Source organism: Caloenas nicobarica, chromosome Z (assembly GCF_036013445.1).
Source record: "Caloenas nicobarica isolate bCalNic1 chromosome Z, bCalNic1.hap1, whole genome shotgun sequence".
Taxonomy (NCBI): Eukaryota; Metazoa; Chordata; class Aves; order Columbiformes; family Columbidae; genus Caloenas; species Caloenas nicobarica.
The window spans coordinates 107,500,901-107,521,946 of NC_088284.1; the positions used below are offsets into that span (position 1 = coordinate 107,500,901).

A 21,046-nucleotide genomic window follows, 5' to 3' on the forward strand; every position below is an offset into this window, starting at 1 on the left:
ATAACCCGTCAGTCTCTTTCAGGAATTGCTCCTTGAAGGCGCAAGCTGGCAGAGAAAATATGCTTAATACTTTCACAGAACGTTTTGTTGAACGCTGTCTAAGCGGCAGCCAAGCAACAGAAGGGGATGCGCGTGTCTCTCCCTTGGTTCCGTTAGTGCAAATCCCTCTATTCTCTACAGGGCCCCTCTGCAGCCTTTTGAGGTTATGAACTTTTACTAAGGGAGTTGATGACACACTTTTGCTGTCCTTCCCTCGCAAGTTGTCTGTGTGTGTGTTCAGATACAAAATTAAAATACAACATTTATCCAAGTTATACATAAAATGTCATGGGCAGTGTTTTAGTTTTATCACAGCTATGATGTTCTGTGACACCAGTGACTTCACTGCATCTTATTTTTAGTTCAGTGGAGTCTTAGGATGAACTGTGCTGGAGTAGGTTGATACTTTGATCAGAGATTGTGCGTTATCAACCCAAAGCATGCAAATGTCATAAGGCTTACCTGTACATATCATTAATGTGACTTAAAATAATGACATTAAAATGTATCTGGAACTTGCTTATTTAGCTGCTGAACTGCCACCATATTTTTAGGCTTCATCATATAATCTGAAAAGATAGAAAATAATATTTTTTAAAATGGCAGCTGAAATTTTTTATGATGAGACTGTAGGAGATGGAACTTTAAAAAAACCACGTTAGCAGGAGTATGTTAGAATGATGAGTGGTGAAAAGATTAAAATCTAGGTCCTCTGAGGATCTGCAAAGCAAGCAAACAAAACCCCTGAAAAAACCCGGTCTTCTAAGTTGGTGTAGAGCTGATGCTCTGACTTTAAACTACATAGATGTACATCACAGATGATTACAATTATTTTCTTTCTCTGTCAGGTTTCTTGCTCTGTACAGCCAAAACCCCCCTTCATTATAAAAGCCAATCATCTTGGAAAGCGTAAACACTGGGGAGCAGTAACTGTTAAAAACTGACTAGTAGTAGAATTCTGGTAGAGTGCTCAAAAGTGAGAATAAAACAATTTTAAGGAAATGTAGAGGAGAGTAAACTGGGACAGAAAGAACGAACAATTGAAATACAGTATGTTGTGGTGACCCAATAAAACAAAATTATTCTCCATTAGGAACCCAAACTGAGTTGTTTTTTATTGCAGAGAGGTGAAAAAATGACTCAGGATGAAGTGAGCGCGATTATTAAACAAGCTGATTTTAACTGCGATGGCAAACTTGACTACAACAAGGTATTGCAAACAGTGATATTATTTATTCTTGTGTTACTGGCAGTATTGGCATTATCAAATACAACCATATCACCTCCATGTGTTGGCCCATTGATGACCTTACCCCAGCTGCCTACGTACTGGAACATGGGCAGGTGGATATTTCTGTTTCCCTCACTTTATCTGGCTGTTATCCTAGAAAAGGTCACTTGCTGCAAGTGAACTTAATGTCTTAGGCAGAGCCTAATAGTAAGCACAAAACCCAACAGCATGTGTGAAGATAAGATTTAAAGGAATTACAGGGTAAAGATGACAATTGACAGCAAGCTTTGCAAACAACGAGAGTTGCTATGTCTGTGCTATCTCATACTTTCTTGTGGGGGACACATATACAATAATGTTGAATGTCTCATTTTCGCTATGCAACATCTTATCAACTTTTTTGACATCATCTCTAAGCAATGACTAACTTTTGAACTTAATAAACAGTCCAGAAGGAGTTGTATGTAAATATCGTTTCATAGGAGAACAACATCCTCCTGTTAAGAATCTTATGTTAAAAAAAAATTAGTCTTCAAATATCTAGAAAGAAATATAAATCACCTCTTGGGTTGAAAGTCGCACTTAATTTTAATTCAATATTTAGACCTCCGTGTTGAATCATGGCTCCATTTTACTGTGTCACTTGAGTGGTTGCTCTGATTCATGAAAATGAATATTGTGCTTCAAGAGAAAGACCATTACATCTCTTGACCTGTTCTTTCCTTACTAATGTCGCATTTTAATCCTTAAAACTGTGAGAAATAATGTTTCACTTACCAGATTACTTCTCTTTATCTAAAGTTTTGTGACTTATACCTGACAATCAGTGAGCAGTGCTGCAAGACTGCGCGAGAGAAACTAGAAGTTGACAGTCGATTGAAGCAACAGCAGTTTGGAAGTCAAGCTGAAACTTCCTCTGAAGGGATCACGCTGCCGGTGTCAAAACCATCACCGAGAATCTCAAGGAAAACTGACCACAAACTAGCACCAACAAAAGGTATTTATATTTCATATTGGGAGTTTTCATTCCGTTGGAGTTCATGCTGAGTCCCTCAATAGTTGAGTATTTATTTAATTTTTCCCATATTAGTGAGGAAGTTACTAATATAATTTTCTATTGTGGCAATCACATAAATGTCTCAGCAGAATATCTGACCCCCATATTTAAATGGACTTTGGCTGCATCTGTGATCTGAAGCTCTCACATTTTAATGGTGAGTTTCATTGACTCTCATGTGACACAGTCCAGAGGGAAGAGAGAAAATGAATGCTCAGATGTTGCAACATAGGAAGTTGTTTATTTCCTTCCTAGATAGGAGATGAAACCTTAAACATTTATCAATAAGCAGTTTGTTTGTTTTAATTATCGAGAGTACAATCAATATGGGAGTTTAATGTTCTTCCCGAAGTCACAAAGATACTTAAAAATGTTCCCGAGCTGCAAAGGTACCATGTATGAAATATTCACATGTAGCGTGTGCTGTATACTTTAAATTGCTTCAATTCTAGGCAATACCGAACAGGTGCAAAGATGACAAAACAGTAATGAAGACTGAGTTTATGTAGCTAAATCAACAATTGTACTAGTAGAGTTACCCCAACATAAGGAACCAGAAAGTAAAGGCTTGGAAGTAATTGCATTGGGCAGCTGTGCAGAAGTGCTGTGCTGTCCGGCAGGGAAACTGCATTGTCCTGAAAAGAAAGAATTTTAAATTAGAAGCAGGTTAAACCTTTCCACTTAGGGCAGATTTATCTCGATTCCAAGGTAAATGGAATAATGTGGTAACGATTTCTTGTCCTTCAGGCAGATTTGGATTCCAAGTTTCTGCCATTCATATACCTGTTCACCTGAGATGTGCAGTCAGGGAAATAAAGGTGTTTGGCTAATGAATTATTAGATGTTCTATAATTGTAAGGCAAGTGGCTAATGAATTATTAGATGTTCTATAATTGTAAGGCAAGTCAGCTTATCTGATAGAAGTTGTTCTCATCTGTTTTTTCCCTGTGTGCCTATAAACGTAAGGCTTTCCAATGAAGAGCACTAGGAGTGGGTTGAAATAACGTAATTGTCACTCGGAATTTCTGTTTATAGGTGACAGCAGGACTCCTTCAAGACCCTCGTCAGCTCAGAGTTGCAAAGGATCCACATCAACCACTATCAGCGGGGGTGCCAGTAGCAACAGAAACACAAAGTTAATTGAGCCAGACACAATGAAGGTATCACGTAAGCCTGTCCTATTGAAATTATGCTGTTTTCCTCTGGGCGCATAGGTTATTCCATTTTAAATGAGAAAGTATTTTTCTGTGATTTTTAGCTTATGTTTTATTAATAGTTTGTCAAGGGCAGCTATAAAGTAGCGCGAGGTTTCTTGGTACATATTATTATTAACATTTTTATATACTGTTGGTTTTGCTGACATCTAGTTATTGAAAATAATTTTTCAGGTGTGAAGGTTTAATAGAACAAAGTGTGTTTTTTATAAATGAAACCACTGTTGGATAAAACGTTTAATGACTTTTTGAGAAATTTAAAATTTAATAATTTATTAGGTTGGTGAGAACTTTAAATGCTTAAGTAGTCTGAAAGATTGTGTATCATAAACCTTTATATGAAAGGTAATTGGAAATAAATAACAGATCTGTGAGCGTATTCAGTTCGTTGGGCATTAATTTGTAAGTATATGCTGTAGCCTGAAAATATTGATTTTTAGTTAGACTAATATGTCCTATCAGTATTTTCTTTTAAATAAATCACTCATTCAATATAAATTCCTGTGGGAGAAAGACAACAAAGTCACTTTGCTAAGTCAATATTTGTAGAGTGTTAATATTGATCTTTTTCCTTTGTTTTCCCTTTCTTGACTGAACCTTTACTAGTTTTCTTTCAACAGAAAATAATAGCTGTAGAAATATAAAACATTAACTGGAAACTGCTCGGATACATTAAAAATGTGCACCTTGAGACTCCTGTATAAAAGAGAAAAAATGATTATGACCACATAGTGTAACTGCTGCTAGAAAACTGAACTGATGGTTCTCATGAGTTACATTTTTGTTTCAAATAACAACTCTGTATTTGTTATTGAACTCTGAAGTCCTTTATATCTTCGACATTGCTATACAGTGACATTTGTTCTATATTAAAATTTAAAAACATCATCTCAAAGGAATTTTTTGCAGTCTGTTTAGGTATCTGGACCTCCATGCAATTTAACCTGCAATTTCACCTTGTTCATACATGATATGTAGTGTATAAAACCATCGCACAGTTTCCCAATATTGGATTCCTCTTTCTTTGTACAAGCCAGTAAGAACTGACTGAAAAAAGCAGCTGCAGATATCAATTACTATTGATTAGCATCATGTAAAAACTGAAATCACTCAATAAACATGAAAAGGTGTAAGTAGAACTACTATTTTTTAAACTGTAACTATTAAGGGCACAATACAAACTCTGTTAGAATCAATGAATAAATACACGGTGATTCATTTGTGGTGCAGATGGGACTCTAGCACCCAAAAAAATCTTCTTATTTATCTTATATTCTGAAATACTTTGTTTGTTTGTTTGTTTTCTGCAGTTCACATGTCTTTTTGGGACAGTAAACAAAATATGGCCTTTGTGAAGTTGGACAAATGCCAATTTTACATTTCTGACAGAAGAAAACAGTAGAAGTCAAAACATGAATGTCTAAATTAGGAAACATGGAATGTATTCATAGTACATTCTTCTGTGTGGTTTCTTTTTGTCAGTGGAGTTTTGTGACATGTTTAAAGACATAAATAACTTGGAGAGAAAAAAAATAGTTACAGAAGTGCTACAGATGAGCATAAGCAACATGCTGACCTTTTGGGCTTCAGCTGGAGCTGAATTACAATTAATTAAAAGATGGCTAATGGAGATCTTAAATTTCTGTTGTGTTGATTTTAGTCAAGATTGAAACACATTAACAAAAAAAAAAAACAAGCAGTGTATCACGTTCCAAAACCTTCTGTCTGTGCTGGGTAGCTAAATTCCGCCTGCTAAGGAGTCTCACTTTTGCATTTTGCTCTACTGAAGTCAGCAAAAGACCTGTACGCACAATGGGTAGCAAAAGAAATACCTGCAAAAAATCTTCCTCTTGACACAGTTACATGTTCCCATTCGTATAGTGAGGCAGCCTCATGCAATGGAACTAGCGAGACGACTTTGTGCATATGGAACAGGTTTTGTACAAGGCAAAGCGTTGAACTGAAGTTCTTTGCTTTAATCATAGGAAAAATTCCTCTCACAAATATTGGGTTTTGGTTTTAATTTTGTGTGAGTGTGTGAACTAGTCAACAACAACTTAAATAGTAAGAGGAGCATTTTTTTATGATTAACATTTTTAACACAAACATTTCCCACTGTGTTGGATATTTGACAGCTTTTGTTATGCTTGGAAGTGACGTGCTAAAATGAAAACAGAAAATCATCTTTTAGCTTCCTGAATTTACATACCTGTTTGTAATTTGACATGGATAATTTAGAGAATATAGCACCACCTTATGCTCTCTGCAAGGATAACAGTTTAGTATTTGATTCGTAAAGCATTGTCAAACTTCCGCTTACTGTTGCTCACATCTTAACCTGGACTTTGTGCCTTGAAATGCTCGCCCTTCTTAACTGGATCGTTTGATATCCCTGTTGTAAAAATGTCCATCCGACTGCAAAACTGCATAGTGAGAAAGGGAGAGTAAACTGTGGCTGTTAAAGTAATTTTTGTACATGAAAATTGTCGCAGTATCTTTTTGAATAGCTACAGCACATTTGGATGGCTGTTTAAACTCACATAATGCTCTTTTATGTCTCAAAGAACAGCCCTGTAGCTTCATTAGCAGACCTTTTGGCTTAGATATTTTTGGAAAGTCATTAGTTTTTCAAGCAGTTTTGTAAGGTATTGCACTTAGAGACTAAATGAGCTAACGGCTGGTTGTCTCAGCTGTGTCAGGCTCTTAAGGCATACAGTATGTCTATAAGGACTTGATTTTTATTTTGCTGAAGAATTATCATTCAAATGATATTTGAAATTGAAAATTGGGAGCTGCTGCTAAAAAAAAAAACCAAACAACAAAACACCAACACAACTAAAAAAATCGAAGCACGAAGCTGTTTTATTAATAGCATCTCAGCAAAATCATGGTGTCACTAGGAACCATATTATTCACAAATACAACAGTTTTCAGTTTTTGTCTTTCCCAGAGCTTTGATAGAAGTCAAGAAGAACCACTTAATTTGACCAGTACTTGTCTGAGCAAGTAACTCCTCATTGTTCAGCTGATTATGTTCTTTGCTTGATTGGCCTGATGGAACTAATGTAGCAAAATTCCAGCCTTTCAGTGGAAAATCACGCAGTTCAGAGAATTTCCTGAGTTCTGTTTGTTTCTTCCTTTCTTGTATTCGAGCATTGAAGTAATCTGTATGTTTTTCAAGCATTTTCACATGTGAGGCAATGTTACTAACTGCTCTGCAAAAATTGATTACAAAACCAACTATTTGAGAAAATTAATTTTAAAAAGAGAGTGGAAGATCAGTGCTATATCTTATGGTCTATTTTATGCAGGATTTATTAAATCAAATTAATATATTTCAGAGAAGGTGCTTTTAACTTGATCAGCGATCAAGGCAATATCTAATATTTGCTTGGTTTCCAGGAATGGCCATGTGCACAATCCAAAGGATGCTTCTACTTAGAAGACAATGGTGAAATCATTAGCCACAAGTACAAGTTGCACTTACCTCAGAGGTCTACAGTATGTATTACCATCAAGCCTTTAAACATCCGTCAAGTAGAAGGTAAGCGTATTTGTATTTTTTTGGAGAATTTTCCTCTATTAAAAGTATTTTCTCTTGATACATCTCTCACTTTCTCACTCGCAATACTTTACGATATTGCAGTATAGCAACACTTTGTTGACAGAGTCCTAATAAAATATAACTTAACTTGTCACACCGCATTTTCTGCTTACTCATTTTGTGCGCACTGCCTGGACAGTGAATATCAGCAAAGTCCATTATCTTTTTCCCTTTAGGCAGCCAAGCTCTTAAGAGTATTTTTGGCTGTAGATTTGTGAAGTTTCTTATTACAAAATTCAAATGTTGGCACTGTTTGCAGTATCTCCGTTTTAAGATTTTGATGTACTTTGTGGGAAGCAACAGTACAAAACTTAGTGAATACTGTATTCTTCACCTCAAATACTTCTGTAAATACTTAAGACAGGTTGTGGCTTTTTATGGCAGTATGGTATCTTGATGTTTTGGTTATGAATCTTGTCGAGGGATTTATAGCTTAGTTTGCCTATTTTAATTTTCATCTTAAAAAGAGTGAAGCCCTGCATTAGAGATTAGTGAGCCTTTATGCTCCTTTTTTCCACGTGCTATTGGCTTTGTTCTCTCCAGTGATTTACCAAAGAGCTTTATCTAGTTGCTACATTGGAATTATTAATATTTTCCCCCCAAGCAGATGATTTCCTCTTTAATCCTGTGAAACAGGAGCCTTTTGATCACAAATATGTTTTAGAGTTATCTGGACTGGCTGTTGTTCTACAGGTTGGTAATTGATCCTGATGGAGGTTGATAATAAAAACTTCACTGCAAATAACTGACAGAAAGTAGTCGTTTTCCAGTTAGAACCAGGCTGAAATGGGAAGCTGATCAACAGGTCTGGTAATAACAGATTTGAGTAACAGAATGTCTCATAACTTCTATTTTATCATGTGGCACCCTCTTAAACTGTGCCTTAGAATAGTTCTGCTGCAGGATTGTCCAGACATTCTGTGTAACCAAGAGTACTTGCCTTTCTTTTGCACATTGCCCTGTATATAGAAATATCTTCATGGTTTGTTGTGAACAGGAAGGCGCAATATACTGGCATGTAAGGAAAGGATTCATCTGATAGCAGAGCAATTACCTTTTTATGAGAACTCAAAAATATCTTCAAGTTTTTAACAAAGTTGTGTGATGTGTAGCCACTCTTTAGTATCATTAACTCCTAACTGTAGAAAAACTAAGCCCCTGCATTCACTGTTTCGCTGTGGTCTGATTAACTTGAAGACCACTAAATAGCTTGTTGATTGATTACCCTCAGGAACTGAGTGGCTACAAGAAATCCCAGAGGTTCAAATGGCACCGGTTCCAATCCAACCTTAGACCAACAAACAACAATTAGTGTTGCCATGTAGAGGGATCTTGCTATTTAAATCTTAAAAACAATTACACTTCTGAGATTTACGTCTTCTGGTATCCCTAGCTTTTGCACCTTATCTAGGTTTCCAGTGAAGGTGAGTTTAGCAATATTTTACAGAACTTCAGAAGATAATATGATATAATTTTTATAAGATCCTTAATTGGAAATATCTAGGAGCCTTAGTATAAAGAAAAGTAATAACTAATAATGTCGTAGTAATGGTAAAAAACAATTGAAATAGCTTCCTTAACTACCAAAGGTTTTAATAGTAGAACTATTAATAGTAATCACTATCTCTAAGACAATCACAAGACTTAGAACAATTTATCTGATCAGCCTAAATAGGAAGGAAATCCCAATGGCCTATAATAGATTCTTTTTTTCCACCTTACATTAACGGGGATCAATATGATAAATGCCGTAGATATATCTACTTTGGGGTTGGAAGAAAACCAATTTTGTGCCATTATTAAGCATGTGTGTTTGGAATGTTTTTCGTTTTAGGAAAACCTTGTCATTGGTTGTCAGTGGATACAGCTTTGTATATCCTGAAGGAAAATGAAACCCAAGAAAATCTACAGCTTGTGAGCTTTACTGATCAACAAAACAAAGAGGTTGGCTAGTTCTGTTGTGTTCCTATTTTAATTGTTATATCTTTACCGTATGTGTTAATGCTGCGTGGGTGAGTTCCCATGTGTTTGGAAGGAATTGAAACTGTACCTAATCAGACTAGAGAAGAACCACTTGTTCTGTGCATGTTCCCTTTCAAAACTGGCAGAACTTATGCAAGGTAAGATGTAATTGTGTCTTAGTTACACCTTTTGGATGGGCTGAATTGCAAGCCACTCGTATGGAAGTTCTGTGAAATTCCTGTGAGGACCTTATTATCATCTGGTGTGTCGGCAAGTACAGCTGAGTTTCTGGTTATCTGTGTAGATACCTTGTGGAAACTCGCTTGTTTTTGAAGGTGCAGGAATACAAAACTTCAAAGGTAAAATTTGAAAAAATTTCCTTTACTTTTCTTTCTCCTTGATTTTGAACTTCATAGTGCACAGAATATTCTTATCCTCTGGCAGAAATACGGGAGGAGAAATAGCAGCATTAAGTTACTTCCCCCTTCCAAGCCACAGGGAACTCAGCTTGCTTCTTAAACTCTAAGTTGCTTGTAGCTTCTTTACATAAGTTTTTGTTACTAGTTTGAGCAAAGCTAATGAATTGGGGAGGAAATTAAAAACTCTGTGAGTTTTGCCAGCCTGCTCCTGGCTGCTTTTGTTTTAAAGTTTAACGAGTACAGTGTTACATATCTGGAAGATGATAGGACCGTTATTAGACATTTCTAGTAATGCCTGTTCTCCTGTAATCTCTGGTCCTTCACATTTTTCTAACTTTTATTGTAACTAAAAGATCCACTAGTTTTTGTGTCTTTAAAATGGCATCACACAGCATCTCACTGTAGACATGTTTTCTTTAAGGAAAAAACCACTTTTGTATGAATATTACTAGTAATAGTAGAAAAGTATCATTGGAGAAGTAACTCAAAAATTTGTCTCTCTTCCTTTAAGAGCAGATGTTTGGATGGAGAGGGGAGCTCGGATCAGGCGTTTACTGGCTACTCCCGTTCACCACAGGCTGTAGGTTGAAGAAGGTAAAAGCACAAATTGCTGGAGAAGCAAAACTGGTGTATAGAAATGAAGATGGAGAACTGGCTCTGACCAAAGAGTTACGGTGAGTCATACTCCTAAATAGTTATGGTTAACTATCGGAAATGTGCTCCAAATAACGTCTGGCTTTTTAAAAGCTGTGCATTACTAAAATACTGTTTGTACAGAATATTCTCAAATAAACTGAATAGTTGTCGAGAATATTATGAGACAGTAAAGGAAACAGAAGTGTTTGGAACTAGTTCTGCCTTTTTCATCTTTTAGAGCCACTTTGTTGGATATATTTGAAACAATTGATTTGGATGGAAATGGCCTTCTGAGTTTGGAGGAATACAATTTCTTTGAGCTGAGAACTAGTGGTGAGAAATGTGATGAGGAAGCGTGGGCTGTATGTAAGGGTAAGTTCGTTGCTGTGCTTGATAACTAATCAGGTCTATCAATCTACTTGCAAGCTGTTGTGTATAGCATCCTACTATGTATAGTGTAGAAGAGCTGAGTATTTTGTAGCCTATGCCACAAAACATATGGAGATATTGTTCTCTTCTCGCTTTATTTTTCTTTTTTCCCTTTTCCAGTCTCCTGTCCTTTGTTTTGCTTAGTTCTTGTTCATGTGCCACTGACTTTCTGCTGAGAAAATTCCTCCCGTTGCTAATTGCAAAGTTTTGTAGGTGAAAGATTCTATAGCTGCCAAAAACTACAGGTTTTCTAATCATGGATCATATGGTGAATTAAACTGTAACAGGTATTCATTTAATCAGTCTCCTTTCTGCAGATTAAGCTGGTTTCATATCTCAAAGTGTTGAGAGGGACATGTAATTAGTGTGTATACGATGCATTAAAAATGTCTTCTAGAGCTTATGTCTGTTTAGAAAATTAGACGTTAGAAAATGCCTATTGCAACTATATGTTTTCTTCAGATATAAGCAGTTTTTCATTAAGAATCTGTCTTTTGAAGGCTCTTATGTTTTATCAGTTTGTCCATATTGTGCTATGACAGCTGTGGGATTCTGAGACTTCTGGGAGTGCGACGAGGAAGCTGACAGACAGTTAAGACTGTTCCAGCTGTACTTTGTTTTCCGTCTGCTGATATATCTTGTCAACATTCCTTGACGTCTTGCCAGCTTGCAGGAGCAGTGTTGGGCCATGAATTCAATTTGGAACAAAAAAGGAATTCTGTGGCATTGCTTTAAGTTTGCAAAGGCCTTGAGAATGCACATTTTTACCTCGTAGCAGGGCTAGGAGAATACACTCACCAGTGACTTCAAAGCATTGGCAATTTAGCTGCAGTGAGCGCACAAACTGGAAATTTAGACGCTGTTGTACGAAAATTAGAAGTTTCTATAAGAAATACAGTTTTTCTGCAAATCATGTCTGACATGCCAGTATGGCATATCGTATATCGGCACGTCATGTTTGATGTAATTCCTTTGTAGGCTATGACACGTTGCTTAATTTGGGCCAAAATACTTTAAATCTGGCAAGTCCTGCTAACTATTTCTCCCTAGAACGCTCAAAGATATTGGGCTTTTACCTAAATGATGGAAAGCTCATGCAAAAATATTTTCTATAGATGAGTTTCTTGTCCCTTTCATCCCTGTACGTGTTTTTTTCCACACTTCATGACCCTGTCAGTGTTAGGCCTCCCTGCACTGGTCTTGACGTGAGTAGGAGGGGAGTGCGTGTATGTGAAGTGTATGAGAGGAAAGGGGAGAATATGGTGAATGTTTTACCAGGTCATTAATCAGATGAAGGGTTCAGATGAATATCATAAATCTTGACACCAAAATTCAAGCCATTTATTATAGCATCTGTACCCTTAGATAGATTTATTAAATTGGTAATCCCTTTTTAATAATAAATAGTAAAGATTTAGCATTGTTATGAAGATGGGAAAACCATTTTTAAAAATCTCTGACACAAGGACATTTCAATTATGTGTTTGCTGACATTAGAGTGCTTGATCTAAGGTATTCTATCAAGAGAGGCGTGTTAGGATTAGTGGCATTTTATTGCTTTTTAGGAACTAAGTAAATCAATTCTATATCAGCAGACTTTCATTTCCCATTCTCAATATACCCCATTCTGCAAATCTCAACTACAAGAAATACTGCTAGCAAAAAAAAAAAAAAAAATCTAAATGAACTCTTTCTGTTTTGAAATCTCCCCCTCTTTTGGATTATATGAGGGGCCAGCTGTTTCTAGTCATTATCTAAAATCCATGGGGAAGCGCTGCAAAGAGCACATATCTGGTCAAGGACATTCTTTCCCAAATTATATTGGAGAGCCTGAGGCTGCAAGATGGCTCCGTCTTTTAAAGCTTGATAACATAAGTGTGAGTTTGGCTTTGGAAGGATAAAGGGTGTTTGCAGAGAGAACAGATGTTTAAGTGTTACCTTATATTTCTTTTTAAACAGAGAATTTTGATATGAAGAAGAATGAACTAACAAGACAGGGATTTATGGATTTGAATCTCATGGAAGCCAATGACCGTGAAGGGGATCCTAGTGACCTTTGGGTCACTTTGTTGTCTCTGGGCTACAATAAAGCCTTAGAAATGACAGAGGTATGATAGCCCTATAGCAAAAAATAACTGCTCTGCATACAACTCACTGCACGTGTTTAACTGCAGTACTGTTTCTGTCTGTCATAAATTGATTTCAGTAGGTCAGTGATCCAGTGCAAACACTGTTAATACGGGGTTTACACTGACTTTCAGTCATTATGGTATTTTGTTTCTTAGGGTAGCACTGATGTTGTTGAAAGAAGGAATTTGTCTTTTGCTTTAGAGAAAGCCAGTATTTTGTGGGGTTGCAGAGGAAGGAATCTTGGAATCTGTGGAAAGAATTCCTGCACTTTGCTGGTGGGAAGTGCTAAGATGACAGAGATGGTAAATTGTGGCCTGGCAGCAGACCTACAAAATGCAGCACTTGCTGTGCTTAAAAAAGTCACTTTCCTGGCCCAAGCTCCAACAGAAGAAGTGGATAAGGAGAAGATAACTTTTTTCCTCACGTGATTCAGAATTAATAATTTTCAGACATGGCTATTTCTGTTTCTGTTGCCTGTCACAATGGTGTCTGAAGGTGTTCAACATAAAATTTTAATCAAAGGGCTTCTGGTGGCACATTCTTTCCTTTACAGGACCAGGGATTATTTCTTTGTTTCTGTGTACTTATAGATTTTTTTTCTTTTTAATTTTACAGAAACAGTACCAGTGTTGCTAGTTCTCACTGAAGTAAAAGAATATTTTTAGCGAAGAGAAAAAAATATGAAAGATTAAAGAAAACATTAAATGTGCAGATAATTTAATAATTTATATTTATTTCCCAAGAAAAGCTGCTTTTAAAAAAATCATAGTCTATTATTTCTTTAACTTTTGTTAAACTTAAACAGGTCAGTGTAGTCACCATATAAAATATATGTGTGTAAAACAAATACATACAGACCCAGAAATACTCAGTATGGTTGAGAGACATGAGTTGTCTCTCGGTGAAAATCCTGAGATCATGGCGAATTATTTTGTAATGAGCAGCACTTTCTCCTTTTGCTGTGAGTATGGTCAGCAGAGCAACTACAAAACTGTCCTTCTGCATTGCAGACGTAAGAGGGAGCTCTCCTCTAAGAAAGAACATTTGGGGGAGGTTTTTATCAAGTTAGAAATTTCTAACAGGTATTTTGTGCCTTAAACTAGCTGTGGTTTATGGCCGATGTCTTTGCTTTACAAAGGACAACACAGCTCTCCGAATGCTTTAGTCATCCATCTGAAAATGTGAATCTGTTTGTGTCTGTAACTTAACCCTTTCAGATGCTTGCAGAGATTGACGTTTCAGGAACATTGAGCCCAACAAAGACAGAACTGAGAAATCCTAGTGGGTTCCAACAGCCATTTGAAAGAAATCGAGGCACTTCTACTGAGTCTATGAAAATACAAACTCCTGACTGTTACATGCACTAATCTTAGCCAAGATACTGTAAGAGCTGAGTGCTTACTACAAAATTGTAGATATTTTAAGTCTGTAGGAAGTGGCACAAATAGCAAGAGTGTGACAGCTAAAGGAGATAGGTTTATTTCAGACACTGAAATGCATTAAAACTTAATTCCTGTACGTCTTGCTACCCAACAAAGGGTTTGCCAAGTTGGAGCCAAATGCACCAAACTGCATATCGAGTGTGCTGTGAATGGCATGAAAAACATTCATTTGTCCCGAGCTTTCATTTGGTTTAAAAGATCTCATGTTTTGAATAGTTAACTCTCAGGTTTTGAATAGTTAACACTGAGTGGCGTACTGCTATTTGGGTAACTACTTCAGGGCATATTTGAAAATACTTAGCAGCTGTGGATGAAGATCTGAGTGGGAAAACGTGAGGATAAAACTCATTTTCTCCATTGCAGGCATGCCCCTTTGTCATTGACATCTACGCAGAAAAATGCAAACCCAGAATTAAAGCCGTGTATCTAGAGGCAGGGAGCTGGCAACTCAACAGGGCTGTTTGCAAGTCTGTTGTTAATAAAGGAGAGGCCAAAGTCGTGGATGGCTGTGAAAACGTAAGCGTCTATACCTACAAAGCGGGCAGGAGAATCACTTCTGTTATTGAAAATAAGGTATGGCATGAGACTCCTGTAAGGTACTTTGGGTTAATGTCTATTGTTGTTGTTCTTCTTCCCTCCTTGTGCCATTTTTGAGAGTTCCATTTTCTGATATCAGGTTTCTGTATTTAATTAATTTTAAAAAACCGTGCCTGATGCAAAGCTCTTTTTGACATATGACTCATACTTCAAAGGAGTCTGGAAGTTCTTGGAAGGGACAGTTTATTATGAGTTTTAAGTATCATACAGAATCTGAATGTTTGCTTCTATTCACATTGCAGTTTTTCAATATTTTGGTAATTATTGGAGACATAATATGTTCATAAGACCAGAAAACAAATACCAAGAACAAGAAATACAATTAGAGAAGGAGCAAAGACTACAACCTTTACACTATTTAATATTTTGGATGGATATTATGGATGAATTGTTAACTGGTTAATCTTACAGGTCTACTTTATTACTAATCCAAGCTGAGGATTGTAAATCCAAGCAAAAGTAGTTAGCGAGAAGCAGGGATTTTAAACCTTTTTGCATAGTTCGTAATGAATGTGCTGTTCATTCTCAGTTTCATTTATATTGGGAACTGTGCGTCAATAAATACAGTGCAGTAAGATGCTAAACTTAAAATGCATTTAATCTTAAAAAAATCACAGCAAGAAGTATATTTTTAAATGGGCAAACATGCAGAAGGAGGTGGGTTGGTGGACTAATATTAGGACTGAATGCTGAGGCTCCTTGGAACTACAGGTTTAGATCTGCACTTCGCCCTTTAGGGTAGATATACTGGAGTTATTTTTGTGTTTGGGGATATGTCAGAGAAGGAGCTGAGGTCTGTACTGCGGCAACTGGATGCTGAGTAAAATCACTGACCACTGCTATTTATGCCGTTTGGGTTCCATAAATACCACTGTTCTGCTGTGAAGCAAATAGTTGCACTTCCCTGAAAATCTCATTAGAAGTTGTAGGCATGAGACTTTTTTTGTATTGTAAATGTCTGGAAAGAAATAATAAAAAGGCAATTCTATGCATCTGTCTTCTAAGCTTCTGCAGTGCAAGCAGTCTATCTGCAGATATGGTACTGATGATTTCAATGGAAATAATTGTTTCTTTTTGTTATTTCTGTAATTAAATTAAGGAACTATGCCAGTTCCTGAAGGATTCTGTTTTAGTCTTGCGTATGTATTTAGTTAGTGGGTAGAGAAAGGTGTCTTGTCTTCTAACCCTCCCTAGTCAGGCTGTGAGCTGGGGAGATTAAAAGACCTTGCACATAGAGCTTCAAATTTCTCCGAGAGTAAGCAGTACCAAATCTATTGTCTACCCATTCATGTGCCAAAAAAATAGTTAATGAGCCATTTCCTATCATCCAAAACACAGACTTACTATAATACACCCTCTGTGCTAGGTCAATCTCTGTAACCTTCTTCCTGTTACAGGAAGATACTTATGGCACAGATAATTCTTTTGTTCGCCTTTATCTCACTGCCCTGTAGAAACGAGGACTTCACCGAAGTGATGCCAGAGCAGGCAGATCCAAGTCATAAGCAGCTTAACGCTAGATTGTGTTTACATTTCTGCAACAATACCATATTTTCAGAATCACCATATTAACACTTTGTGCTGTGAACACCAGAGAACTATTTTTTTTCAGTCCTTACCAGCCTAGTAGTAGCTTCTTTCATGCGTAAGGTTGATTCTGTAGAGTAACTGTTTCTATTCCATTTCTCAATACAGAGAGAATGTTGAATAGCATTGTTGAAGAATCAAACGTTTCCCGATGTCTCTTGTCAAACTGAAATTTATCTAGAGATAGCTGAATAGCGGGGTATATAGCATGGCCTCAGGTCTTGTGTCTGAGTGTGGCCTGGGAGAAACCGGTCATTAATGAATTTTCCATTACCTAAGCTTTCAGTTTTACATCTTGGATCCTTCTTGAAAACACTTGCACAGCAAGAACATCTGTTCTTTAAGTGATTATACTTACTTTAATTTTCTCAAGTATTTTTTAAAAATCTCTGTGAGGGCTTGCTATTTTTTTCAAGAGAATGTTTGAACCAAACAATGCGCAGCAGATTGGGATGGATCACATCTTGATGAGTGTCTCTTACAAACACCTTTGGGAGTTGTATCTTTGATTTGTGGCAGTGAGGAATCCTGGCTATTTATTCCGAAAGGAAACTAAAGATGAAGGATGCTTCTATGCTAACATTGGGCATTTAACTTCAGTTGTTGGGAGCCTAGTCTCCACTGAACCCCTACATAGTTGGTGAGAATTTAAGAACATACAATACAAATTCCTGAGGAAATGGCCTTTTGCTGGAGGGAGAGGATTTTTGGAAATCCAAAAGGCCGTGCAATGTCCGATAAAGATTCTTCTAGGTCCATATCTTGCCTCCGTAAATGGCCTATAGGAGACGTTACAAGTACAAAAACCGGGCAAGCATCCAGTGACGCTTCTCCAGCTCGCTGTCTTAGCCTATGGTGATTTGCAGTTCAAGGACTATTTGAATCAGAAATATTGTCTTTGCACCTAAAATCCCTTCATATATTTTTCTACAATTAATTTGTCCAGTCACCTTTCAAAACTATGTAAACTGTTAGCATCACTAATATTCTGTGGCAAATAGTTTTCTCACTCAATGGTGTTCCCAAGTTGTATCTTTGCAAGTGCTTAAGTTATTTCAATGAGTCTTAAATGACTTTTGATGATGAATCTGTGCTCTGATGGTGCTAAGGTACATTTGAAGTTGTTGCTCTTCAAAGAGAATAGACATCAGCATCCTCAGGTAAAATAGTGAAGTCTGAGGAAGTAAGAGCAATGTGTAGTTGTTACATAAAGAACAACCACTTAACCATAAAGACTAATGTGTTCTTTTTTGCTTTTCAACTTGCAGTCTGAAAACAAAGTGATTATTCATGTCAACAATGAGCAGAGTAAGAACTGCCTAAGTAATAGGGGACTTACTGTTTTTGCTGTAGAAGTGGCACCAAAGTCCATGATGGTAAGATTTTTATTGTTTAGCCAACTTAAAATCTAAACAAAAGGAAAAAAGTCATGGGACATCTTTACAGTTTCCTTTTGAAAGCCTTTTATTGTGATAATGAGCATGGGAAGAGTGGCATCTTCATCACAGTACAGGTCAGATATAGTTCTTGATATTTCAAAGCTGAACATGTACTTGATGTATCCATGGTTCCGCATGGAGGTTGCTGTAAAAGTCCACAGCTGTTCAGTTTTTCATACATACGCCTGTTTCAGTTGTCCATTCAATACCTCTACCATTTAATTTTTTTTTAAAGGCTGTATTTTCTTTTTTTTTATGTGGCATATTTTAATCAGATACATGTATGTCTCTGAAAAACAGACCAAGCTAGTCAGAAACAAAAATATATCTCTTGCACTCCTTATTCATGGTGTGACTTGCAGATGGCTAATTTTTGTTAAACTTGATTCATAGATAATGTTCAATGACAAGGCAATTTGATGTGCTGGTCCCTGTCCCAGAGCTGGGCAGGCTCTAGTGAAAACTCTAACTGAGGGTTCTAAGGGATAAAATGCGATTGAAAACTCCTTACAAATGCAGATAGTTTTCTTCATTCATTTATGAAGAAAATCCAGTTTTTATTATTCTAGAAGTATGATCTCTGTCCTGAAAAGAAGAGGCATCAGGACTATTTCATATTTCACAGGCACAGTCCCGTGACATGGGCAGGGTTGGGGTCTATTCTAATATTGCTGCTGACACTAGATATCTATAGCCTGATCCTGTAAGGTGTTTTATTTTAATTTTGGATTCATTCAGTATAAACTGTAGGCTCAGTGTCCCTTATGGCTATTTTGCTGTCATGCAAATAAATTTAATAGTAAGTTTTGAATACTGGCTGTCATTATAGATGCTGAATGTTCATCATTTAAGGTTAGTGATGTAAGTACTGAAACAGTTCATTCAGGTAACATACACGCAGTTCTCCAATAAACAACTATTTCACCTCTGGTTTTCTCTCTGCTATGCAGATTTCTCAGCACGTGATGCCGCTGAACGAGCAGGAAGAATGGCTTTATAATTGTGTGCATTCCCTCGTACGTTAAACATTCCGGTTGGAGAGCCACTTGTTGGTAGCCTTCAGACTAAACCAGGACTTTTTTGGCAGTTTCTACCCAATTTATAGTCTTCTCCTTAAAAAGCTCGCATATATTTAGGCTTCTCAGAGTTTGATTTGTTAAAGCCAATGAATCACATCAGTACTTACTTCTGGTATCACACTTCTACTAATGGCTTTTAAGAAACGTATAATGATAACAAAGAGATGGAATAACTGTAAGTTTGTAAAAATACTTTGACAGAATATTCATCACATATGATCTAATGAAATATTTTGGTGTGAAAACACTGAGACACGATACAAATTAGTTCTGTTCAGTAATATAGCTGACAGTTGTAATGTAATGATGTTTTGTAAAGGCTAGTTTGTTTTGTAAAGGCTAATATGCTCTCGTTTTCTATAACACAACTGTTTTGCTGAGGAGAAACTTGCTTTGTTAAATTGGTCTGATGGGTTCCTTATTAAACATTCTTGTGGTTTTGACATGAGAAGTTTAAAGGAGTGGGGTTTGTGATTTATTTTGCTACCTGATAAAGGGTTTGGTTCTTTCCCTTATGATGATACTCATCTTACACCTGTTCTGAATAATTACTGACTGTTTTTATACTCTTTTATATAAAATCAAGTCCACCTTTTCGTATGTGATAAGGAAATAACATTATCTGAGGAAAATGGAGGTTTTTGTCTTGGGCTCTTGTCTCTTAACAGCAATTAATTATTTCCAGGATAGCTGAAATCAGAAAACTGAAGTCCACAGAGTTTAAGCTGCAAAAGCAATGAAAACCAGCTTTGAGGTACTAAAAATATTAAGCCTATTATGTTTTTCTAGTTCCTCTACATGTCTATTAATGTGGACAAAAAATTATGACCCTGGTCACTGGATGCTTAAAAAGTGTCAGAGTTTAAAATAGACACTAAATGTATGTAACCTCATCTGTAAAGGCAGCAGGCAGTCCTGAAAAGCTATATTTATCTGCCCACAGCTCCTGTGCTCTGCTGTTCCTCTGCTGTAATTGTACACCAGGCGAGTAAATGTCAGGTATGAAATGAGAGAGAGGCCGGTTCTGATTTACACGTTCCACCAATTGGTGCTCAGGCAGGTTTACTGGTGATGTGTTTTGTTTGTTTGTTTGTTTGTTTGTTTTTAGCAAGTACAGCAGATACCATTTTCATTTTCAGAATGGTCTAAAAGAAGTAGAAGTTGTATTAAGAGGCCCCACAAATATTTGGTGCTTTCTAGCAATTGAGTGAGCTCTGTAAATGCTGCCTCAGGTCAGGTGTGGACACATCAGAAATTCCAAACCACATCTCCAAGGAGGAGCTGGGAAATAAAGAGAAACTCTCTGTGTACAGGAGACAGTACAAAGCCAGCACTCCATTATTTGCATTTCTTTTGTTTGTAGAATCAGTCTTGTTAGATGTGGCAGGAATCCATATGCTACTTTTTCTGCATTTTAGGAAAAGAGTGGTTAATACTGGAAGAAGTGCTTGGCTGAGAAATCATTGCACGCAAAAAGACTGGGGTTTGGTGCAGATAGGATCCAGTAAAACCTGACACAGTAATACAGAGTAGAATATTATTTTCTGATCCTCTTGCTTTTAGGAAGAGTTTTGTTACCTAACTTTTTAGGTGGGCACTTAGGCTAGCTCTCAGTGGTAGGTTCTACCTTCCCTGCCCTGGAGGAGATGAGAATAGAGATCTTGGTTGTATCTGCAGAGTCATTTCCAGTTTGCTCTAAGTCCGGGTACCACCAAGGTGGACAGGCATTCTAGATTCTGGTTTTAAGGCTGAACACAGGTACTAGCATCTTCAATGGGAGATGTTTGGGAGAAAAAGTGTTAACAGCTGTAGTATGAATTTCTGGAATGTCATCTTGCTTTTGAGCACTAGAGCTATAATAACAAAACGTGGCTTTGCTAACCCTGGCCTTCCAGACCACCCTTCTGGGGCCACTGGCGGGCTCTCCCGCTTGTGTCGGGTGGTCACTTGAGGCCCGGGGTGCTGCTCAGGGCCTGTGGGGACATCCTGCTGGTGGCCACAGGGCCACAGGCCTGCGGGTGGGAGCTGTGCAGCCCAGCCAGGACTGACCCCCTATCTCCCTCTCCCCACCCAGCGCAGCACCGGCCTCCGACCGCTCCAGGCGCAGAGATCCGCGGCTCGGCAGGAACGTTGTCATCTCTTTACCGCCGGTACGAGGCTGGGAAGGGACTACGGGAGAAT

General features: G+C 37.3%; 1 protein-coding gene across 2 annotated transcripts in view; it reads left to right on the forward strand.

Annotated features, from left to right (window-relative positions):
• Positions 1-21,009, forward strand: part of EFCAB7 (EF-hand calcium binding domain 7) — a 27,927-nt gene extending 6,918 nt beyond the window's left edge. Inside the window, exons 5-18 of one of the 2 annotated variants that reach the window (XM_065655935.1) lie at positions 1,163-1,249; positions 2,072-2,267; positions 3,363-3,487; positions 6,944-7,085; positions 8,980-9,089; positions 10,043-10,200; positions 10,401-10,534; positions 12,551-12,699; positions 14,527-14,736; positions 17,616-17,723; positions 18,737-18,802; positions 19,551-19,619; positions 19,809-19,864; positions 20,940-21,009. In XM_065655935.1, coding sequence (XP_065512007.1) covers positions 1,163-1,249; positions 2,072-2,267; positions 3,363-3,487; positions 6,944-7,085; positions 8,980-9,089; positions 10,043-10,200; positions 10,401-10,534; positions 12,551-12,699; positions 14,527-14,736; positions 17,616-17,723; positions 18,737-18,802; positions 19,551-19,559 — 1,494 coding nt within the window. In that variant the 3' untranslated portion in view covers positions 19,560-19,619; positions 19,809-19,864; positions 20,940-21,009. Of the gene's footprint in view, positions 1-1,162; positions 1,250-2,071; positions 2,268-3,362; positions 3,488-6,943; positions 7,086-8,979; positions 9,090-10,042; positions 10,201-10,400; positions 10,535-12,550; positions 12,700-14,526; positions 14,737-17,615; positions 17,724-18,736; positions 19,324-19,550; positions 19,620-19,808; positions 19,865-20,939 lie in introns of those variants that run through there. The other variant, XM_065655934.1, reaches the window with a different exon arrangement.
• The last annotated feature ends 37 nt before the right edge of the window (positions 21,010-21,046 follow it).